The following is an 18,720-nucleotide window of genomic DNA, read 5'->3' as shown; positions in this document are numbered from 1 at the left end:
GAAGCAGAGGATTGTTGGGAAGAGTGGAACATGTGAGGGTTGTGCAGATGTCTGTTATTTTAGAGAGCAAATTTTCTTTAAGCTATGAGGTCCACAGTGTATTAACTCTATTGTGTGTGTGTGTGTGTGTGTGTGTGTGTGTGTGTGTGTGTGTGTGTGTGTGTGTGTGTGTGTGTGTGTGTGTGTGTGTGTGTGACTAAATGCGTGTATCCCTGTTTGACAGATCTTATTTCAGAAAGTGGAGCTGCTTTGAGGATCAATACTGACATGCTGACTGCACTCGTGCACATGCACGACGCACATACACACACTTTTTTTGGGCTCAGTGTCTCATCTGTCAGTTGTCAGTTTTCTCCAGCTCCATGGGTTCTCTTTCGAGCTAGGCAGATGGCGAACACTCAGAATGAAAGCAGATCCTAAGTCCTTTTGGATCTCCATCAGTCTCTGGGACCATCCTGCACAGGGCTCAAGTTTCTCAAGCACCGGCTGAGCCTTCCCGGCGCTCCAAACCAGCCGTTTCGTCACCTTGCTTTACCCAGCTCACGTATGTCGAGTGTAACGGCGGTTCTTTTAAGTCTCGCATCCAGCAGCAGTCCACATTAACTCACGCAAGCGCTGAAGCTAAAAAGGCTGCTGACAGTTGCTCCCATTGCTTACTCCACCTCCTCCCTACCAGTTCAACAGATACCTAATCCCAGTAGGGTATCTATGCCCCTCTGCTCTTCCAGCTTCTCACCAAGTGTGTAGCCCTACACTGCATGCATTAACCAAGTTCACCAAAGGGCATATTTCCCCACACTGGTCCATGTCTCTTACCTGAAGGAGCAGCTGCACTTCAGGGTCTACCAGCCTGTATGTTTTTATTTGAGAATGAGCAGGGTTCATTACAGCACGCTTGCTTGGACTTGCTTTTGTTTGAAGGCCGCCCTGCACCTAACTGCAAGAGATTTTTATGAGGCACGGTTCTGAGCCAGTCAGCCAGGCTGCTGTGCCACAACCAGATTGGTGGGGAGCAGTGCCATCCCACCACATACACCATCTGGGAGATTGTGCGGAGAGGAAGGGAGAAAGTTTGTGTTCTTTTGATTATGCACATATGTTTGTGTAGGTTTGTATTTGTGAACATGCAAAGGGAGAATGGTGGTTAGAGCTACTTGTGAAAGGATTTTTTTTTTTTTAAAAAGGGTGAAAAAAGTTAGTCTTTTTTTAAAAGAAATTTAAGGTGGACCTTATACTGCCCCTGCCCACATCTTGTGATGTATGGGCTTGTGAAGGAAATCTCTCATTTGCCACTTTTCGTCTTTTTTTTCATGTCATTTTTTTCTCTCACTCCGTCTCAGTGGAATTCAGTTTTTCTCCAGATCTTTCACTGTTTCCACAAAGCAGCAATAGAATAAGACAGAATAAGGGAGAAAGGGAAGCGAAAAGGACGGCAGCCAGAAGGAAGCCGTAGTCCTTTTTTGCGATTGGTTTAAAACCATGTTGAATAAAAGCCTTGTCGTAGCGGATATGCTTCAAGTAAATATTCATAGGTGTTGACATGCCAGCGTAACGTATTGTGTTTGTGGCAAGCAGGCATGTCGGTATGCAGTGTATACTTTCTGCTTGTAAATAATTCAAAACACTTGTTATGGTGCTGTTCCCGCTGCATTGTGGTTTGAGCATCATTGTTGACACTAATAAATGAAAAAAAAATGTGTTTGCATCTTTTGTGCAACTTTATATGGAGAACACTGCTGGCCACGGGGCTGAATGTAACTGGTTTTTGCTGCTAATATCTGCCGGTGAGCACATTACCACACTGAGGTCGCAGTCGGGTCAACTGAAGTCTGGAGCTTTTAGTGTTGGTGTGCATGTGAATGTACATTTATCATGTCTTTATGTGGACCTTACTCACTCAGGTGCTAGCTATAAATCTAGCTCACCCTTTCCTGGCCTGGTGAGGACACAGCAGGAGCCGATGGGGGTTCACCTTTTTTCTTTTCTTCTCTCTTCTTTTCTTTTCTTTTCTTTTCTTTTCTTTTCTTTTACAAACATTGGAGGGGGGGGGGGGGGGGGGGTATAGGAGGCCAAAGGGTTAGACGGGAAGAGAAGAAGAGAAGAGAGATAAATGAGGGAGGGGGCTTAATGAGAGCCCTGACTCACATGATTATGGGACTGGCTGATAGAAATCAGGATCTTTCTCAAAGAAGTCAATTAACCCCCTCCCCCTACTCTAATTATGCATGGATTGCTCCACTGGCTCTTTACTGATAGGGCTGCTCAGCACAGCTCAATATGCAGACTCATGCTGCCTGAGTCTGTGTTGTGAGAAGCATTTGTCAAGCTTTTTTTTTTCAGTCTGCTAGCAGCCTGCTTTAAACTCAGGGTTTTTCAAAGCCATTTATTACCCCCATTCTACTCCTCTTTACTCACCTGCTCACAGTCAGTACCAGGCAGTGCCAGTAGGGGGCTCCACCCTCAGGAGGATTCTGGTTATTAGCGTATTAGTAACTAGATGATGACTGAACTCTGTGGTCAGAGTAAATAAGCAATGTTGTAGAATGTCAACACGACCAGGCGGCTCCTTCACAGCACCCAGTGTTGACATAACTGCTCTCTTATCTGAGGAGAGCAAAGCCCATCGCCACAATAGAAAGCTATGCCAGATCAAATACAGTAAAGGCTAGAAACCACACTCTCCAAAACACAAATCCATACTCACACAGTGGCTGTGAGGGAATGCGGTGCATGTGGTAATACATACAGCACAAAACAATGGATAAAGCTGCGGTCCCAGCACAGGTTATTCGTTCTGCTAGACTGTCTGGTTTTCATGTTAACCCATTAAAATAATGGGGTGTTTAGGGTGCTGGCAGTCTGCGTAAAGAACCTGGACTCTGCTGTTATTGCTCAGCTTGGTAACGAATCAGTCTGACAGTCATAAAACACGCTTTGCCATTAAGCATCAGTGAATGAGCGGTTTAAGGTGAAGTGACAACTAATAGTTGTCTCAAAAAAAAAAGCAGAAGAAAACAAAGGACGCAGGGGAGAGGACGCAAAAAGAAAGATGTCCGTGTTTTGATTTTCAAAATCTGTGTTTAAGCACCTGTGTCACATTTGTGATCTCTGTGTCAAAACATTTCAGGAGACCTTCTTCCCCTCATTGCCTCACAGCACCCTAATAACTCTTCTTTAGTCTGCTTCCTCGCCGCTTCCCCTCCACACGCCCCTCCTCTCCATTATGGCCTCTGCCAGATCTAGACGGCGCTTGGCTCACACTGGCGTTATGATAACCTGCTGAAAGCTGTTGCTCTCCTGTGAGCATGCAGACTCCCAGCCGAGGTTTCCCTGCATCACTTTTCCCTCGTGTTCTCCGGTCAACCCCACAGCTATGACTTGCTTCATTTGTTTCATACATTCACCAAATCATTGCATGAGTTCAGACCTTTCATATAAATTTTGGCTTTCTGACCCAGCATAGGTGCTGATATATTTTATGGCCACCAATGTTAAGCATAAATTAAAGAAAAATAAGAATAGGTGCACTGTTCAAAGTAACTTTAATAGTTACTCAGGGATACTGAGTTTTTATTTGAAACCTAAAACACTGCTAGTATAGAACTATTAGACATGGCCAGTTGGAAAACATTTTTTTTAACTTGCAGGTTTATAACTTTTCAGTATTTAGTGGTGTTTTTGTGTGACTTGTCAGTAAGTGTGTGTGTGATTGGAAGGATCTGCTAAGGCAAACCAAACAAGCAGCTGCAACACATCTGTTGACTTCGATCAGATGCTGCAAGCCTGTTGTAAGCCCACAAGGTCTGTTCCCTTCTTCTCTGCTATTTCTTTTATATATATATGTGTGTGTGTGTGTGTGTGTCCCAGACAAATACAGAGGGGAGGATAACACATGATGGCCCATAATGCCCCTCCAACATACTAAATGCGATCACTGTAAAAGTAATGGAGGACTGCAGTGGTAGCTGTTCATCCACACAGACAGAAATGAGCAGCTGATCTAGAAAAAACAATCCCCCTTCCTCCTCCGTGGTTTGACCTTGTATTTTTGCCTCTTCCACAATGAGTCGTTAAAGCCGTCAAGATAACCAGCTGGAGAGCAGAGGAGGCTAAGGTAGGTCATGGCAGGTCAGGGAACAGGAGGGGAGACAAGAGGCATTTAAATTTGTGGGGGGTTTTGTCTTTGCTGCTGCCTTGCTCTGTGTTACACTTCATCTGCTGATGTTTGTGCAATGATGAGCTCCGTTCTTTTGTAATGATGACAGGAAATGCTCTTAATTTTACTCATTTCTGCCTTTGTGGCTGCAGATGTTGAGCAGCACCGGCAGCAGCATTCCATAGATGACCGGTGTCAAGAGTTATCGCAAGATATAACTCATCTTTAAAGGCCAGTTTGGCAGCGTGATTTGGCTAAACTGGTGCATTTGAAAGTGCAGATGGATAAAGTGGGAGAGGAAGTGGTTATCTCCATGAGTCGAGAAGAGTTTTGTCATTATGGCTAAGACGTTTGGTAACAAGAGAAGTCAAGGTGATGCATGTGAGATTATACACTGTGTTCTTTACAAGGTGATACTGTATAATGTTTGGCCTTGGCTACCCAGGTGCCTCGCTTCCCCTTGTCTGTAGGTTATCAGAACAAAACTGCTTGCATTTGTCTTAGCCGAACGCTACAAGAATTAAACATTTTTCCTTTGTTCCCCCTGTGAACCAACAGCAAATTACATTCAGGGCTGCAGAAAGACCTTGGACTGGCTGGTGCAGCGGTTCCCGGCTCTGTTATCTGCACTGTTCTGCTCTGTGCCTCTGACAGGCTACATCAAAAAGAGAGAAGCCAGAGCAGGGAGCTGCCTTCTGTTTCTCTCACAGACATCAGACTTTATCATATTACAGGACAATCCAAGAGAACTTGGAGGACAGCAGCAACGTAGTGACTCCAACCAGACCCCTGATGTCCGGGACTGCTCTGCATGACCTAAATGAGGTGCCAGGCTACAGACGGAGGGAGGGAGAAAAGATGGGAAGACTGGGGAGAACAGGACATTCCGACGAGTCCTCGTTGCCGTTTGAATGCTAGGATGTTGATTTATGGGTGACTCTGATATAGGGAGGGGCTAACCCCATAAAACAAGATGTTCATTACACTTTTGGACCTTGTGAACACTGATGGACAAACAAGAGCAGAGAAACGGAGCGCAAATGGGACAAGAGAGTGGGAGGAAAAGTGATTTTTAAAGAGAAAAAAAACTGAAAATGAAGAGAAAGTGTTTCCATTTTGAAGCATGTGGCTGACGCCAACTGAGGGAAGAGACCGAGGTGATGAGGGAGGACAGAAATATGGAACTGAGCAGCAGGGGGATGGAGGGAGAGTGATGTGGGATGATGGAGAGGGTGTGAGGACGGAAAAGGAAAACTGAGAAGGGGAATGAGTGATGGGGCTCGAAGGAGCAAATGGAGAAGAAGGGATGAAAGTGAAAAAGGGAAGACAGCAGGCAAAATTTGCTCCAATGAATTGAGCTGCTTGCAGATTTATGTGGTGTTGTGGTTATCATTGTGCATGAACCAAAGGAGATGGGGAGACTCGAGCAATGCGACGCCCAAGCGTGAGCGTGCGTTTATCTGTGTATGCATTGCAGCGCACTTTTATTCTCCCTCAGCACGTTGCCCATGTCTCCTCCAAAGCAAACTAACTTCTGAATTTGACAGAACCCTCGCCTGTGGTGAGGTAACATCCACCAACATCCACACTACACTTTTCCAAAGTCTATCTACCTAGCACTGCTGGTTGAGAGAAGAGAGGATTAGACCACCCAGGACTGGGTAGTCAAAGCACCGCTTTGATGTGGCACGAGCATATGTGCAGTGCATGGGTACAATCTCTGCTAAAACACACTCGCAAAACACAGTTTTACTGCCTCCTGTGCGGCATCATTACTCCTCGTCAGTGGAGCGGTGGGATGCTCAAAAAGAGAAGGAGAGCGAGAGCGAGAGAGACGCAGCCACCTCCTGTGCCAGGCACTGCCAGGCTGAAATGCTGGAGCCGTATGGTCACCCTGAGGGAGGGGAAACCTGCCCGGTCTAACCACATCTCAATTAACCAATTAAGTTCAAAAGTTAACAGGGTACTAATTAGAGAATAGTGCTGAATCCTTGTTTTAATCTCTCTTTTTTCCCCACTACGAGGCATGTCTGTGTCCGTGACCTGGCTGGCTGAGCTTTGCCTGCGTCGGCTGAAACATGGCACGCAAGCTGCCGTTAGTCACCCATCCATCCCCATGGCCAGAACATAAAACCAATGGATTTAGAAGGATCAGTCATCAGCTGTAAAACAAACCAGATTCAGAGCATTCCATCTGATCTTTCCAGTGAAACAGGAGGACCATGAAAATCCCATTTTTGGATCTAGAGTTTTCAGAGACCTGTGAGTGAATATTCACAAATGAAGGATCGTTTTTAGTCATAGCTAACGTGGCTGTTTCCTGCTCATCCGGCTTGTATTTGTTCCTGCAGATGGGCTTTAATGGATGCCAAATGGGAGGTTTAGTGCCTCACTATTGGCCTGTTGGAGTCTCTTTTTTAACACCATCATATTAAATGACTTGCGTTTAGGACTCAAGGCAACGGCGTGCTCCTGTCGTTGACAATATGCCTCGGGCAGAAAGTGTTTGTAACACACCGCTAAAAGTATAAATTTTATCCCCGCATTAAAGGAGGAGAAGAGGGGCTGCTATATTGGCTGCTACCACCAATAAAAAGATATGTGGGCTGTATGACACAATTGTAGTAAGGCGGCTTTGAGCCCCGGAGCCAAACATGGTGTGTTTAGAATCAGGCTGACAGCTCGATATAGAGAGAGGTGAGAAAGCCTTCTTTGACTCTGCTCTGCTTTCTAACGGGGAATTATTATTTTTTCTGTCTGTTTGTTTTTTGGGATTTGGGGAGTGGTGGTATTTAATGACCCATGCAATTCAAGCTCCTGAATGATTGGTAGGATGATTAGCTGTTTGTATTTCTGAGTGTGTGCGTGTGTGAATGAAGAAGAGGCTGAATAAGTCTTGGATGTCAGAAAGCAGTTTGAGGGGTGAAGGACTCCCTTGTCGTATGCGAGGCCCTAGAGGATTCCTCCCCTCTTCCTCTCTTCCTCCTCCTCCCTTGTTCGCCCCCTGAATCTCATCTCTTCCTCTGTGAGATCCACAATGCTGGGAAGAAATGTGTCATTAACAGGGGAGACCAAAATAATGTTTATGGGCTCAAGCAGCACTGAAATCATTTTCCATATCAGTGCAACTGCATGGGCCCTGTGGGGGAGTAAATCTGATTTTCTCCTCCCTGTGCCAATGGGAAACATCATGGGAAAGAAAACAGATTGGATTGTTAGAGAGATGGCCTGACGCAGCTGTGGGCGGCTCTTTTTGTGTTTGGGTGTGCTGCTGCTGTGTGCGTATATCATAAAGACAGGATCAACCAGAGAAGGGAAGAGAAGGCAAAATAAAAATGTGGATGTTAGCGTGAATCTGTGGATGAGAGAACGAGCCCCACTATGGGAATCGCAATTTCATGCCTCGGGAATAAAGAGCTGGGATGCAACAAATGACCCTCGTGGAACAATGGGTCAGTTAACAAGCACAACCACCAGTTTGGTCTGGACACATCAAATGTCCTGTAGAAGTTACAAGGAGTAAAGTAGTTCCAACTAAATCTGATGCCTTTTATGCCCGTTCCATAAGAAACATTTGCATTTTATCCACGTAGCCAAGAGGGAAAAAAAGGAATAGGTTTAGTAAAGCGTGGAGGGAAGTTTAATAAAGTAAAATGCTGACGGAAATAACTATGTGCTTTGAGAGAAAACACTTCGTAATGAGAAAACTGCTTGAGTAATTTGCACTTCCTGTTACATCATGAACACTTAAGTTCTCACAGAAAGGACAGAAACGAGCAAAAGCAGAATGCGGTGATTTCGTGTTGTGGTTTTCTTGTATGTTCTCTTAAATCTCTGTTGTGGGACTAGGTAAAGAGAGTGTGCATGTGTGGGTGAGTATAAAAGGAAGGTAATGGGCCTTGAGCTCATTTGGCCTGGCCTGGTGCTGTTGCTGTTTCGAATCTGTCCTCCCACCTTCCGAGTCCCGGACCTGGAATGTCTGCTTGTTCTCCACAGATGAGGCCAGTGACTCAGCAAACAACTGCACTTTCACATGGCTCACAGCAAGGGTCTAAGTGATGAGCCCAAACCTTTGCCTGAGGCTATTAATATTTTAATAGCAATAAACAGTGAGTAGCATTAAACCTTAGCACTGCACTTTACCCTTCATCGCCCCGCTCTTACCCCAGTTTTTTACTCCGCTCTAGCTCTCACCTGCAATCTTCACCGCTTAGCACAATCTCACTTTGACAGTCAGATGTCTGATTGTCTCTTAAACAACACTTCCTGGCCCGCTCCCCAGAAAATAGCCATGAAATTTCAGTCTGTCTTCTTTATTTACTTTGCCCATAACACACCTCTTCAGCAGGAACTCTATCAGACATTGATATCTCTTTCTGTTGGCCCCCTCCTGCCCCTCATACCAGTGTTGGCACAGCGGCTATGGAACTGAAGAGGAAGCTCCTTTTTGATAAAAATAAACCTTTCTGAAAAAGAGCTTCATGAATGATTAATTGTGATAAACATGACGTGCTGTACTCCTTGAAATGGCAGCCTGGCCAGGTACCTAGACACATGTGATGCTGGCTTTTGCAGTTTTGCAAACTGCTGTATAAACAGTGAAAAGGTTCGAGGAGTAGAATAGATAAAGAGAGACGCTGGTGGCATGTGTGCACATTTTCTCCCGTTTTCTCTTTAGCGTGGCATGTGTGGCTCCATTGTTATGTTCGGGCTCCCTGCCAAACTTGAGTGAGCCAGTTGGTCTAATTTGTTTAGGATTAGAATCTCTTATCCATATCATGTCGACTTCTATATTGTATAAACAGCTGGGTGAAGTGGCAGGGGTTCTTCAGCTGACCTCTCCAGGCCAATTTTATTTGCATTGTACTCATGCAAAGAATTCCCAGAATCCCTTTTACCCCGTCATCACTTCAGTAGTGAGAGAGTGGCTGACCACGAAACCACTCAGCAAACACAGGCTGTCAACTTGAGCGAGACGACCACCATACGGATGCACAATCGCACACACAAAGGATCACATATGTTCATAAACGCACACACACATACTCCCACACGCTCTCTGCTGATTTCACTTTGAAAGTTTCTCACAGTTCCTCGGTCTCTTATCTACTCTAAACTCTCACCCCTTTCCCCTCCTCTGGATGTTGCATGTAGTAACGAGGCTTTCTCACTCTCTTTCGCCATCCATTCTTATAACTGGTTCTCTTTCTCCCACCCCCACACTGACCACATCCACTAAACTCACTCCACAGGCACGCAGTGTGGAGAGTGTTGGAGGCGTCCGCTGCTGGCACTTTCCCCCACCCCTGCACTGGGCCCAGGTCCAGGACTGGACTGCCTGCTCGCTCTCTCACTCTTTCTCTCCCTCACTTCAGTATACTTCTGATCCTCCTGCAGTAGCCCACTCCCCCAGTCCCACCATCAAGCCTGACATCGACACAGAAAGAAAAAAGTCAGGGAGGTGGGAGTTTGTAAAGCAGGGGGCAAGTTAAGAAGAGGAAGGGGAAAAAAACTTGCTACAGCCATTCTGAAGTGAGGAGGAATTTGGCTACCAGTTGCACTAATGTTTTCAAGATGACTTTGACTGTTTGAAGGAAATCCCCCCACTTTAGTAGCCATTTGAAATTCCATCTGTGTTTTATTGTGAGGAAGTAGGTGCTGGGTTAGTCAGCGGCCCTCCAGGGTAGCAGTGCAGTCTGTCTGGGGCTGCTGATGTGTACAGTTGCCCAATCCAGTCTGTGTTACTGGAGGGTCAAAAACTAAGTCCTGTGTTTGAGTGAATGTGTATGTGTGGAAAGTCTGGCTGGCTTCTTCTTGGGCGTCTGAATTCCTGGGCAGAACATGGAACTACATTAGTAGGAAACTCTGATGAAAAAGACACTGAAGTGGGAGTGAAGTTCGCTTACCAACGAGCATCCTGCTCAGTATGTTTTTACTTGGTAAGTAACTCTTCAAATGTCTGTTTCTTCCTTGCTGTTTCCTACTTTCATAGTGGGTTCTTTCGTAAACAAGTGCTAAAGAAACAAGCTGCTACAATTTACAGCTAAACACAGAAATTCTTAAATGTCTGATATAATATAAAACCTAGCTTACCAGTATATGTTCTGTCGCGTTTCTTTCTGTGTTAAAGCAGTGCCAGTAACTAGCAGCTCCTGGAAGAAGTACATTTATATTTATTTTCCCTTGAATCACCAATCTGATGTTAATTTCATTCATTTAAGACAAGAAGGGGAGTGTGTATTTTCTGTCAGAGGACATGACTGAGAGAGTGAGAGAGAGTACAGCTGCCACATGGCACTGACCGTTCACTGAGCGACCTAAACTGCTCACAGACTCTCTGATACGAGCTCTTATAAACTGGTTGTGTGTCTGTGTGTTTTTATTCTCTGGCATTTCTTCTTCTGCTTCTTCCCTCCACTCTGTGGCACTTGGTGATCACTGAGCTGTGGAGAGCAGGTTGATGCAGTCACATCTGCAATTTTCTTTCCGTCTCTCTTCTCCTCGCGTCACCATCACTCTCACTTCTCATTGTGCGTCTGGCTTCTTTGTCTAGACGACACGTCCATCCGTCCCTTCGGGCTGCGGTCTGTGAATAAGACGGAGGGCTTTAGACTGCCTTGGCTTGTTTTTCAAGAGCAGACAGAGAAATATGATCCAAGGTGAAATAAATGTACTTCTTCTTCTTCTTCTTCTTCTTCTTAGAGGCGTAGTTGTAGATCCCCATGTGCTCCCTCACATGCTCATAAACACAAGCGCATGTGGATGGGCGTCTGCCTCTTCAGGAGAAATTTTTGATCTGATTCCCAGCGTTGAAAAGAACAAGCTGTTGTGGGTGGGTGCTTGTTGTCTTCCTAGCTTTTTTTTTTCCTTTTACCCCATCACTTTGTGGTCCACATGCAGATGAGATTGTATTATGCTTCGTCAAGGCCCCAAATTACCCCGAGTTGTATGATGACATCACATCCTCCCCTCAACTTGACAATTGAAACCTGTTTAAATTCACTGGACGAGTGTGTGTTTGATTGCAACTGTGACCTAAGTGGGGTTTCAAGGTAGACTGGCTGTTCTTGCTGAGCAGCATGCTGACCAACTGCATCTGCCCACTGCTGTTGTAATGGCTCGTATTCAGCCTCCTTGCCTCGAGCGCTGTTTCTCTTTCGTTCCCATGACAACTGGGCCTTCGTTCTCCTAGCTACGCCTCCCTGCCTGCTGCTCACTCCGTGCCGCCCTCAGGGGCCCATGCCTGGGCCCACATTATTGTGTGTGCATGCATGTATATTTTTGTTGTTGCACGCAAACTGGTCTCCTTCACCCTTGCACACCAACGCCGGAGCAAAACAGTAGCACTAGTTAACACTTCCACCTCCGGAGGTTCTGCGGCATTTGTGTTTGTTTCTCTGGATCTATGTGAACACAACTGTGTGAGTTTGAGTGTTGGGATGTGGTGTTGAGATGTCAGGAAGGGAGGTGGGTTTCCCCTTATCCCGGTGTCCCCTTCTCCTTTAATTCCCTAATAGGATTAATCTTCATCTCTGTCAGGGATCGGTGCCGATTAGGATGCACATGACCCGATTTTCTTAAGAGCGCATACAACTGCACTGCTGGCTCCACTTAGGAACTGGAGAAATAAATAAACACAGTTTAGAGAAAACACACAGGCGAAGAAAACATAACTTTTACAAGGAGGCGGTGGAGCAACGGCTAAGTCACTATTTATTACACCACTAAAACTGTAATAGTAAGTCGAGCAGTGGTGCCGTCATGGCTCAGACTTTTATTCCACTTGTTCTGCACTGCTTTAGTTGGCATCCGAAGTGAAAGAAAGGTGAAAAACCAGCCCACTTTTATAACCTATGTGCTTTCTCACCGACACCTCTGATTCATTAGGATTTAAATGGGTTCAGGGAGGGCATTGTATTAACGCAGCGTGAGTGGAGTTTGTGTTTTCTAAACAAGAGTATGAAAATTTGAAGAAAAAAAAAAGAAGCAGGAATTTGTGTGGCGTCATGCACAGCATACTTTCAGTAGGAGGCAACTATAACACTAAGGGAGAGGTTATTTAGTGTGATTGACAGGTTGAGGAGTCTGCCAACCACTAACTCTCACCTGCTACAGTTTACATCAGTCCTTCACCAAGTGAAGATGCCATGGCCAAACTGGACCACTGGAAGGTCTGATTTGGTTGTGCTGTGGGAAGGGCTTGTGGTTTGATTTGATCCAAGACCCTTCTGAGGTTTTCATTCAATCCCTTTCTCCCTGAACACAGGCTTAAACTTCAAAGATCTCCTTGCCCGACATCTACACATCCCCTTTTTAATGTATTGTCCTTCTCCTTTCCTTGTCTTTCTGGCAGAGGCTCTCTCCTCACTGCGTTAAGAGGGGCTTTGCAGCCTCTCTCTGTCACTCTATGTCTCTCTCACCCTTTCTCCCTCTCTCACTCTGAGGCAAGGCTGTTAATAATGCAGGAGGATTAGCTGATTTATGTGAGCCGGAGGCACTGAGGAAAGCTGGGGTTCCTGGGGGCGACAGGCAGAAGAGGGGAGGGGGGCAATGAGTGTGCAGCATGGAGGGCGGTGACATACAGGAGCCCGACGTGTCTGGATGATGAAGGTTGGATGTGTGCCTGGTGAGCATGCTGGCCATAATCCACCCACCCACCCCCCACCTCCACTGGCCCCCGACACCCACTCTGAACTCCGCAGAACCGTGCCAGGAGCCCTCCACAGGGACCAAGTGATAGGAGGTGGCAGCAGAGGGGAATGGGGACTGATACAGAGCAAAAGGAGAACAGCATGGATAGTGTAGCATGTGACCAGGCTACTTGACAGTGTCTCCCATCAACATGTGAAATGTTGCTATAGACAATTGAAATCTGATTAAATAGAAGATTTTTGCTACCATGTGATTTAGGAGATGTAGTCTCATTATTTTGTTCCAATGTTTTGTTATTAGAAGTGGATCTAAATAAAAACCTCCAGCCCAATTTTACAGGCTTAGACTAAGATAACCTGATAATCCAGATAATCTACAGCAAAAGAGAAATGAATCACAACACACTTTGGCTTCATTTCTTTCTGTGATCAAATTTCAGAGACCTCCAAGAGTGTCGCTGCATCCACATGCGCACAAACACACACACACACGCAGGATTGGTTGTAAGGTAGTTTTTCGAGGCAGGGCGCTGTAAGGTTGGGGATCGTGGGGGATTTCCACCTGTCTGGGGCGGTGGTACCAAGTGTGACAGAGGTGCTTTTGTACGTGTTGTGTGTTTGTGCGCGCACGCCTCTGCATGCTTCTGTGCTCTGGCCTATGAGCCATAGGCTATTCGGTGCAAAAGCGAGAAGCAGACTGATGGGTTTATCCCTGCTGTCTGCCCAGAGGATGTGCTCACTCACTGGCTGGCTGATTAAGGCTCCCACACAATTGTTCTCACACTCCCAGAAAAAGAAAAAAAAAAGGATCGATGCATGTTTGGACTGATTCATGCTCCAAGAAAATCAAATCACTCAGCATTCCTTGGGAGATCAGCTTGTCATAAGAGGCTCATAATGAATTTCTACTGTGTCGCTCTCCCCGTGTTTTGGTGTGCGCGATATACGATACACTAATGTGTGTCTGAGCATGTATCTGCATGTGTGCTCTCATACAGGCAACTTCATACATATGCATGAGACTTCACGGTGGTGTGACTTGGGGGAAATGAATGCGCAAAGAGCTGGGCACCCGGGCCCCTCGCTCAAGTGCACTGGCGGGCGCGTAATGGGAATGCAATTTAAGCAGTGGTTAATCAGTGTGTTTTCTCCAGCTTGCCCAGCAATGCATAATAGACAATCAGCCCCCAGTCATACGGGCGTTGCTACAAATGGTCAATTACTCATCATAGTCTTGTTAAACACACAGTTCAGCCAGCCAGGGACAGATTGCTCTGCTGGTGCCATTATTATGGTAAAGAACAAAGCAAAGCAATGCTAGAAACAGGGAAAGAGGGAGGGAAGGAAGAGACAATGAGGATTTGGAAGAGGCATGGTGTATTTCTGCACATCAAAATGGGACAGAGGAGGGGACGAGAAGAGTGAAGACAGCTTTTGTAACAAAGCAGGAGGAAGGAGAAAGGAGTGAAACACCGAAATGGAACCAGAGAAGAAAGAAGAGCACGGGATTGTCAGCGTCACGCAGAGAAAAAGCAAGACTGAAAGAAAACCAGACAGAGAGGAGGTGAAATGGAGCAAAGCAATAAAAGAGATTGAGGGCATGAAAGTGAGAGATGGAGAGCCCAAGATAATGGAGGGAGGGAGAGAAATTGAGAAAGGGACACTGGGGAGCAGGAGCAAAAGTGTGTGAGAGCGAGAGGGAGAGAGCCTGAGAAAGTGTGTACTCAGCTGTGAGATGAGACCTCTGTCTGCCCATGGGGAGAGGTGGTGTGAGGGGAGAGAAGACGAGGGAAGAGGACTCTGCTGACAGTGAGGGGGAGGAGAGTCTCACACTTTCTCTCTGTCACACACATACGCTCTCTCACTCATTCAGCCTCTCCCGAGAGCAGCGATCACATTTGCCTGGCTTAATGATTCTACCAAAAAAAGAGAAGAAAAATATGTATATATGAGTGGGCCTCACACTGAGATGCAAAGCTATTCTTGTTGTTTTTCCTTTTTAGTCACACTCACTGTCCCAGTGTACACACACTCCCAATTCTAACCATTCTTCTCTCTCCTTACCTTTTGTTCCTGTGGGAATGCAGGCAGTGGATTGATGGGCAATTCTTCTGCCTCCTTCATGGGGACCTTTCTGGCCAGTAGTCTGGGTTCCCCTCCTTCCCACCCGTCTCATCCCTCCCGGCCGCCCTCCTCGCCCTCTTCGCCCTCCTTCCGTGGCGGACCCCACTCGAGCGCCTCGCAAATCTGGTTTCCCCATTCGCATGAAGGTACCTCAAATCACACATGTACACAAACACACAGCCCCTCATCTGACCGCACCATCTGGATGAGGTGATATTTATGTCCTGGCATTATTGGAGGCAGCTTTGCACGGTGTATTGTTACTCTGATATTGTATATTTTTGTGTCGCGCTAGGTTTGCACCAAAGTATGGCTTATAATCGTCTGGGCTCCAACCCTTTTATTTATGCACTAAAATAGGCCCACACCCAGCATGTTTGGGATAGAGCACTGTGCCACGGTTTTCTGGATACAGACACAGGGTTAAAGGTTCAGCCACAGAATCTTGCGGTATTCGATTCATGTCAGCAGGAATGTCACTCAGGGCCCTCTGAAGCAGCACATGCGACTGTGTGCCAGTAAAAAAAAAAAAAGTTGCAGTGATTGCAGAGCTTTCAGCCGGTGTCTCCATCACAGTCTTAAAAAGGTTCCCACCAATCAGAATTACTAAACCCTTACTCGACACACACGCACATACACTCACAAACCAACTTCAACACCTCATATTCTGTCTCCATACAGCCAGGAAGTCAGATAACGATAAAGCTGAGGGATTAATGAAGTTGGGTGTTTCAGGAATTAATTGGGGTGACAGATAAACACAAGACAAATCATCTTATTAATATATTAACGTAAGGTCAGCTTTTCTGTGTCTTCACCTTCAGATTTACATCTTGCTAATTACGCACTGTGATGGCCACCTAAAATTACCTGGTGAATCACAATCCTGGATGGACTCTTGTTATTTCAGCCCCCGGTTATAATATATTTATTATCTAAGAATAGCCCAGATGTTATTGGTGGGGAGACCAGTGGGAAGTGTTTCTTTTCTCTTTTTTTTTTTTTTTGAAATTCGTGGTCACTCATCAGCGGCACCCCACCTGCATGTTATGTGTCCAGGGATGATTAAGTGGATTACAGCTGAGATGCTGTATTGTCATGAAGATTGTTAAGTCATATGATATCTCCCAGCAACTTCCTTGCTCTGATGCCCTGGGCACCAGGCCGCTGACTCAGTGGACAGATGCTACACCAGATTAAACTCTAGACTTCTCCAAAATATTAGCTCCGGCGTCAGCCCAATCTCAGACATTTCCCTCCAAACTCATTTTGTAAGCATCAGTGTTTCCTTTATCTTATACTTTCTAGGTTTCATTGTTAAACACTTTCTTCTTGTGGAAAAGTAAAATAATATTAAGAGTGATGAAGATAATGCCAAGCCTAATAAAAGTAATGGAGGTGATTATGACTGGGATTATTACTCAGTTGGCAATGGAGGCCATTATCTCTATTGCAGTTTAATTGCATATAACGCACTAAGAGCATGATTGAATCCAGACTGTTCATCAACCACATTCAGCTGTTCCCTCCTCAAGATAATTGCATATTGTCTTTTTCCTGTTTTGCATAAAAAGCAAGTCATCAAAATGAGCGGCACAATTACCCAGACTCTCGCCTTCTCTCGCCGGGTGTCAGCAGAACCCCACCAGCATCAGAGCAGGCATTGACTTGTGCTTGTGTCGGTGCATTAGTGTTTCGCTTGTAACCTCAAAGAAGTGCTGTGTTTTTATTTTTTTTTCTTCTTCTTCTTTTTCTCTGTTTTTAAAGTGGCTGCTTGCATGCATATCTAAGCAAAGCAGTTCAAATTTGTATTCGAAAACGATTTTACGATTCGCACGTTTCTGGCATATACCTGTCATTGCGCGGAACGTCTTTGTTTCCGCTATTCCTCTGACACATTTTTCTGCAGATTAAAAGCCCGAAATCTAGCACGTAACAAGCAGATGAGAACAATTATCTCCTTTGCTTGCTAACTAGTCACTTAGTGGGGATAAACAATGGACTGTGGCTATATGGAGCAGGCTAATCACATTTATTTTTTATTACTCCTATTTGGTGAGTCAATTAAGAATTAATTCCTCTTTTCAATATAATAAGTTTTGCGGGCATTTGAAATGAGTTGGTGATAAAGAAAAGCCACATAAAATGTAAGATGGATATTATTTTTGCTCCATTAAGCCCAGAGAAAACAGCAAAAATGTTCAGAAATGCAGCATTCTTTCAAGGTTTCAGCACCCAGATGTACCAGCATTACACTTCTTTTACTGATTATGCGGGCTGTTACAAAAATTTGAATATTTTAACCTTACGCATTGACCCTAAACATATCCATGGAAACGCCCCTACTTTGGCTACTAAAGTAACAAAATATCCCATCGCAAACTTTCAACCTCAGTTTCTCAGGTTGGCTAAAATAAGAGGGAAAAAAAGGTCTCTCAACTTCAGCTGCCCTGGCATGGGCAGTAGTCTGGACGTGCTTTCCTGTCAGTTTAGGCTCCTTTAAATGACACTGGCGGTAAGGATAACTTTGGCAAAGGCATTTTTTTTTTCTTTTTTAACACAACAGTCTTTTGTTGACTTTTGGTTAAAGATTTATTGTTTTGGGAAAAGGAAAGTGTACAGCCAGTCTAACAAATTCTAGGATATTTCTGTAAGGTCACAGCAACAAGACCCAAATCATTAGTGGCTTTCATGACGTCAGAGGAGTTAACAGAGATTAAAGGAAGTTTTTGTTTCAGAATCTCTTCTTGCCAGCTACAGCAGCAGCCATTGTATGTTACCACAAGGAATTGTCTGTTTTTTTTCCTTTGCTGAGCTGAGCAGTGCTGTGAGCTCACTGTCACAGAGACGGAGTCTTAGTATACGGCTACGGATGCAAGAAGAAGGGTGGGTCGGCGGTGGGGGGACACAAAAATAGGGGCAGATGCAGTGTAGTGAATGTTTCAGTAAATGTAAAATGTTTTCACAACACCTGTTAAAATAAATTAGGCCCACCGAGCTTTTGAAAGATTTATTTTCATGTCTGGGACTGTTTGAATAAACCCCACTGAATCGACCGAGTGGAAAAATGAAAAAAATAAATAAATAAATAAAAATGACCAAAAGAGGAGAAAAAAGGGTGGGGAGTGGGTAAAGAATAAAAAGAAAACCTGCCGACTCCTCGCAGTCCCGAGGCCAGCTGGCCAGGGTCCAAATGACTTCTTAAGTTATGCCAAAAATAATCGCAGTCTCATATCTTTGTCCACACATATAAACACACGCGTGCACGCACACACAGAGTTGCCTGCACACACCTGTCTAATCCACTTCTGTTTGATACGCCTTTCCAAGCCTATCTTCAGTTGTCCATCTTTCCTTCTGTGAGCAGTTGCTTGCTTTTCCTTTTGTAGGATTTAAGCTGCACCCCCCGCCTCTCCTCTTCCTTACTCCTGCTTCTTTCATTCTCTCTCTCCCTCTCCCTCTCTCTCTCCTGTGCCAGTCTGCATCCCTTCCTTTCAATTAGTCAAACCTGAAGAGATCCACCACAGCACTGCCCCTCCTCCGCCAAACATCTCTCGTCTCCTCTCCTCTTCTCCTCCCTTTCTGTGTCTTGATGGTTCTGTCACTTTTTTCTCAATTAGCGGACCTGACAGGCAGCTCAGGCTGCTCCTCCTCTCCTCTCGGTCTTCCTGTGGCGTGCTCTCTCTCTCTCCGTCCTTCTATCTCCTCGTCTCTGATGCGTTACAGCCACCTCCCTGGAGAAAATCGAATTTTCATTTATGTTATTTTTTTCTTCTATCAAAAGTGGTG

At 45.3% G+C, this 18,720-nt stretch overlaps 1 protein-coding gene across 10 annotated transcripts in view; it reads left to right on the top strand.

Annotated features, from left to right (window-relative positions):
* Positions 1-18,720, top strand: part of bahcc1a (BAH domain and coiled-coil containing 1a) — a 61,824-nt gene that overhangs the window by 14,224 nt on the left and 28,880 nt on the right. For all 10 annotated transcript variants that reach the window (XM_085454323.1, XM_085454322.1, XM_085454317.1 and 7 more), the window contains exon 3: positions 14,895-15,077. In XM_085454323.1, the coding sequence (XP_085310449.1) occupies positions 14,895-15,077 (183 nt within the window). The remainder of the gene's footprint in view (positions 1-14,894; positions 15,078-18,720) is intronic.

Source organism: Copadichromis virginalis, linkage group LG4, assembly GCF_057382275.1.
Source record: "Copadichromis virginalis isolate Kocher_CV1m ecotype Utaka linkage group LG4, C_Virginalis_male_GT1.1, whole genome shotgun sequence".
Lineage (NCBI taxonomy): Eukaryota > Metazoa > Chordata > Actinopteri > Cichliformes > Cichlidae > Copadichromis > Copadichromis virginalis.
This window is presented reverse-complemented; position numbering and strand designations above follow the sequence as displayed.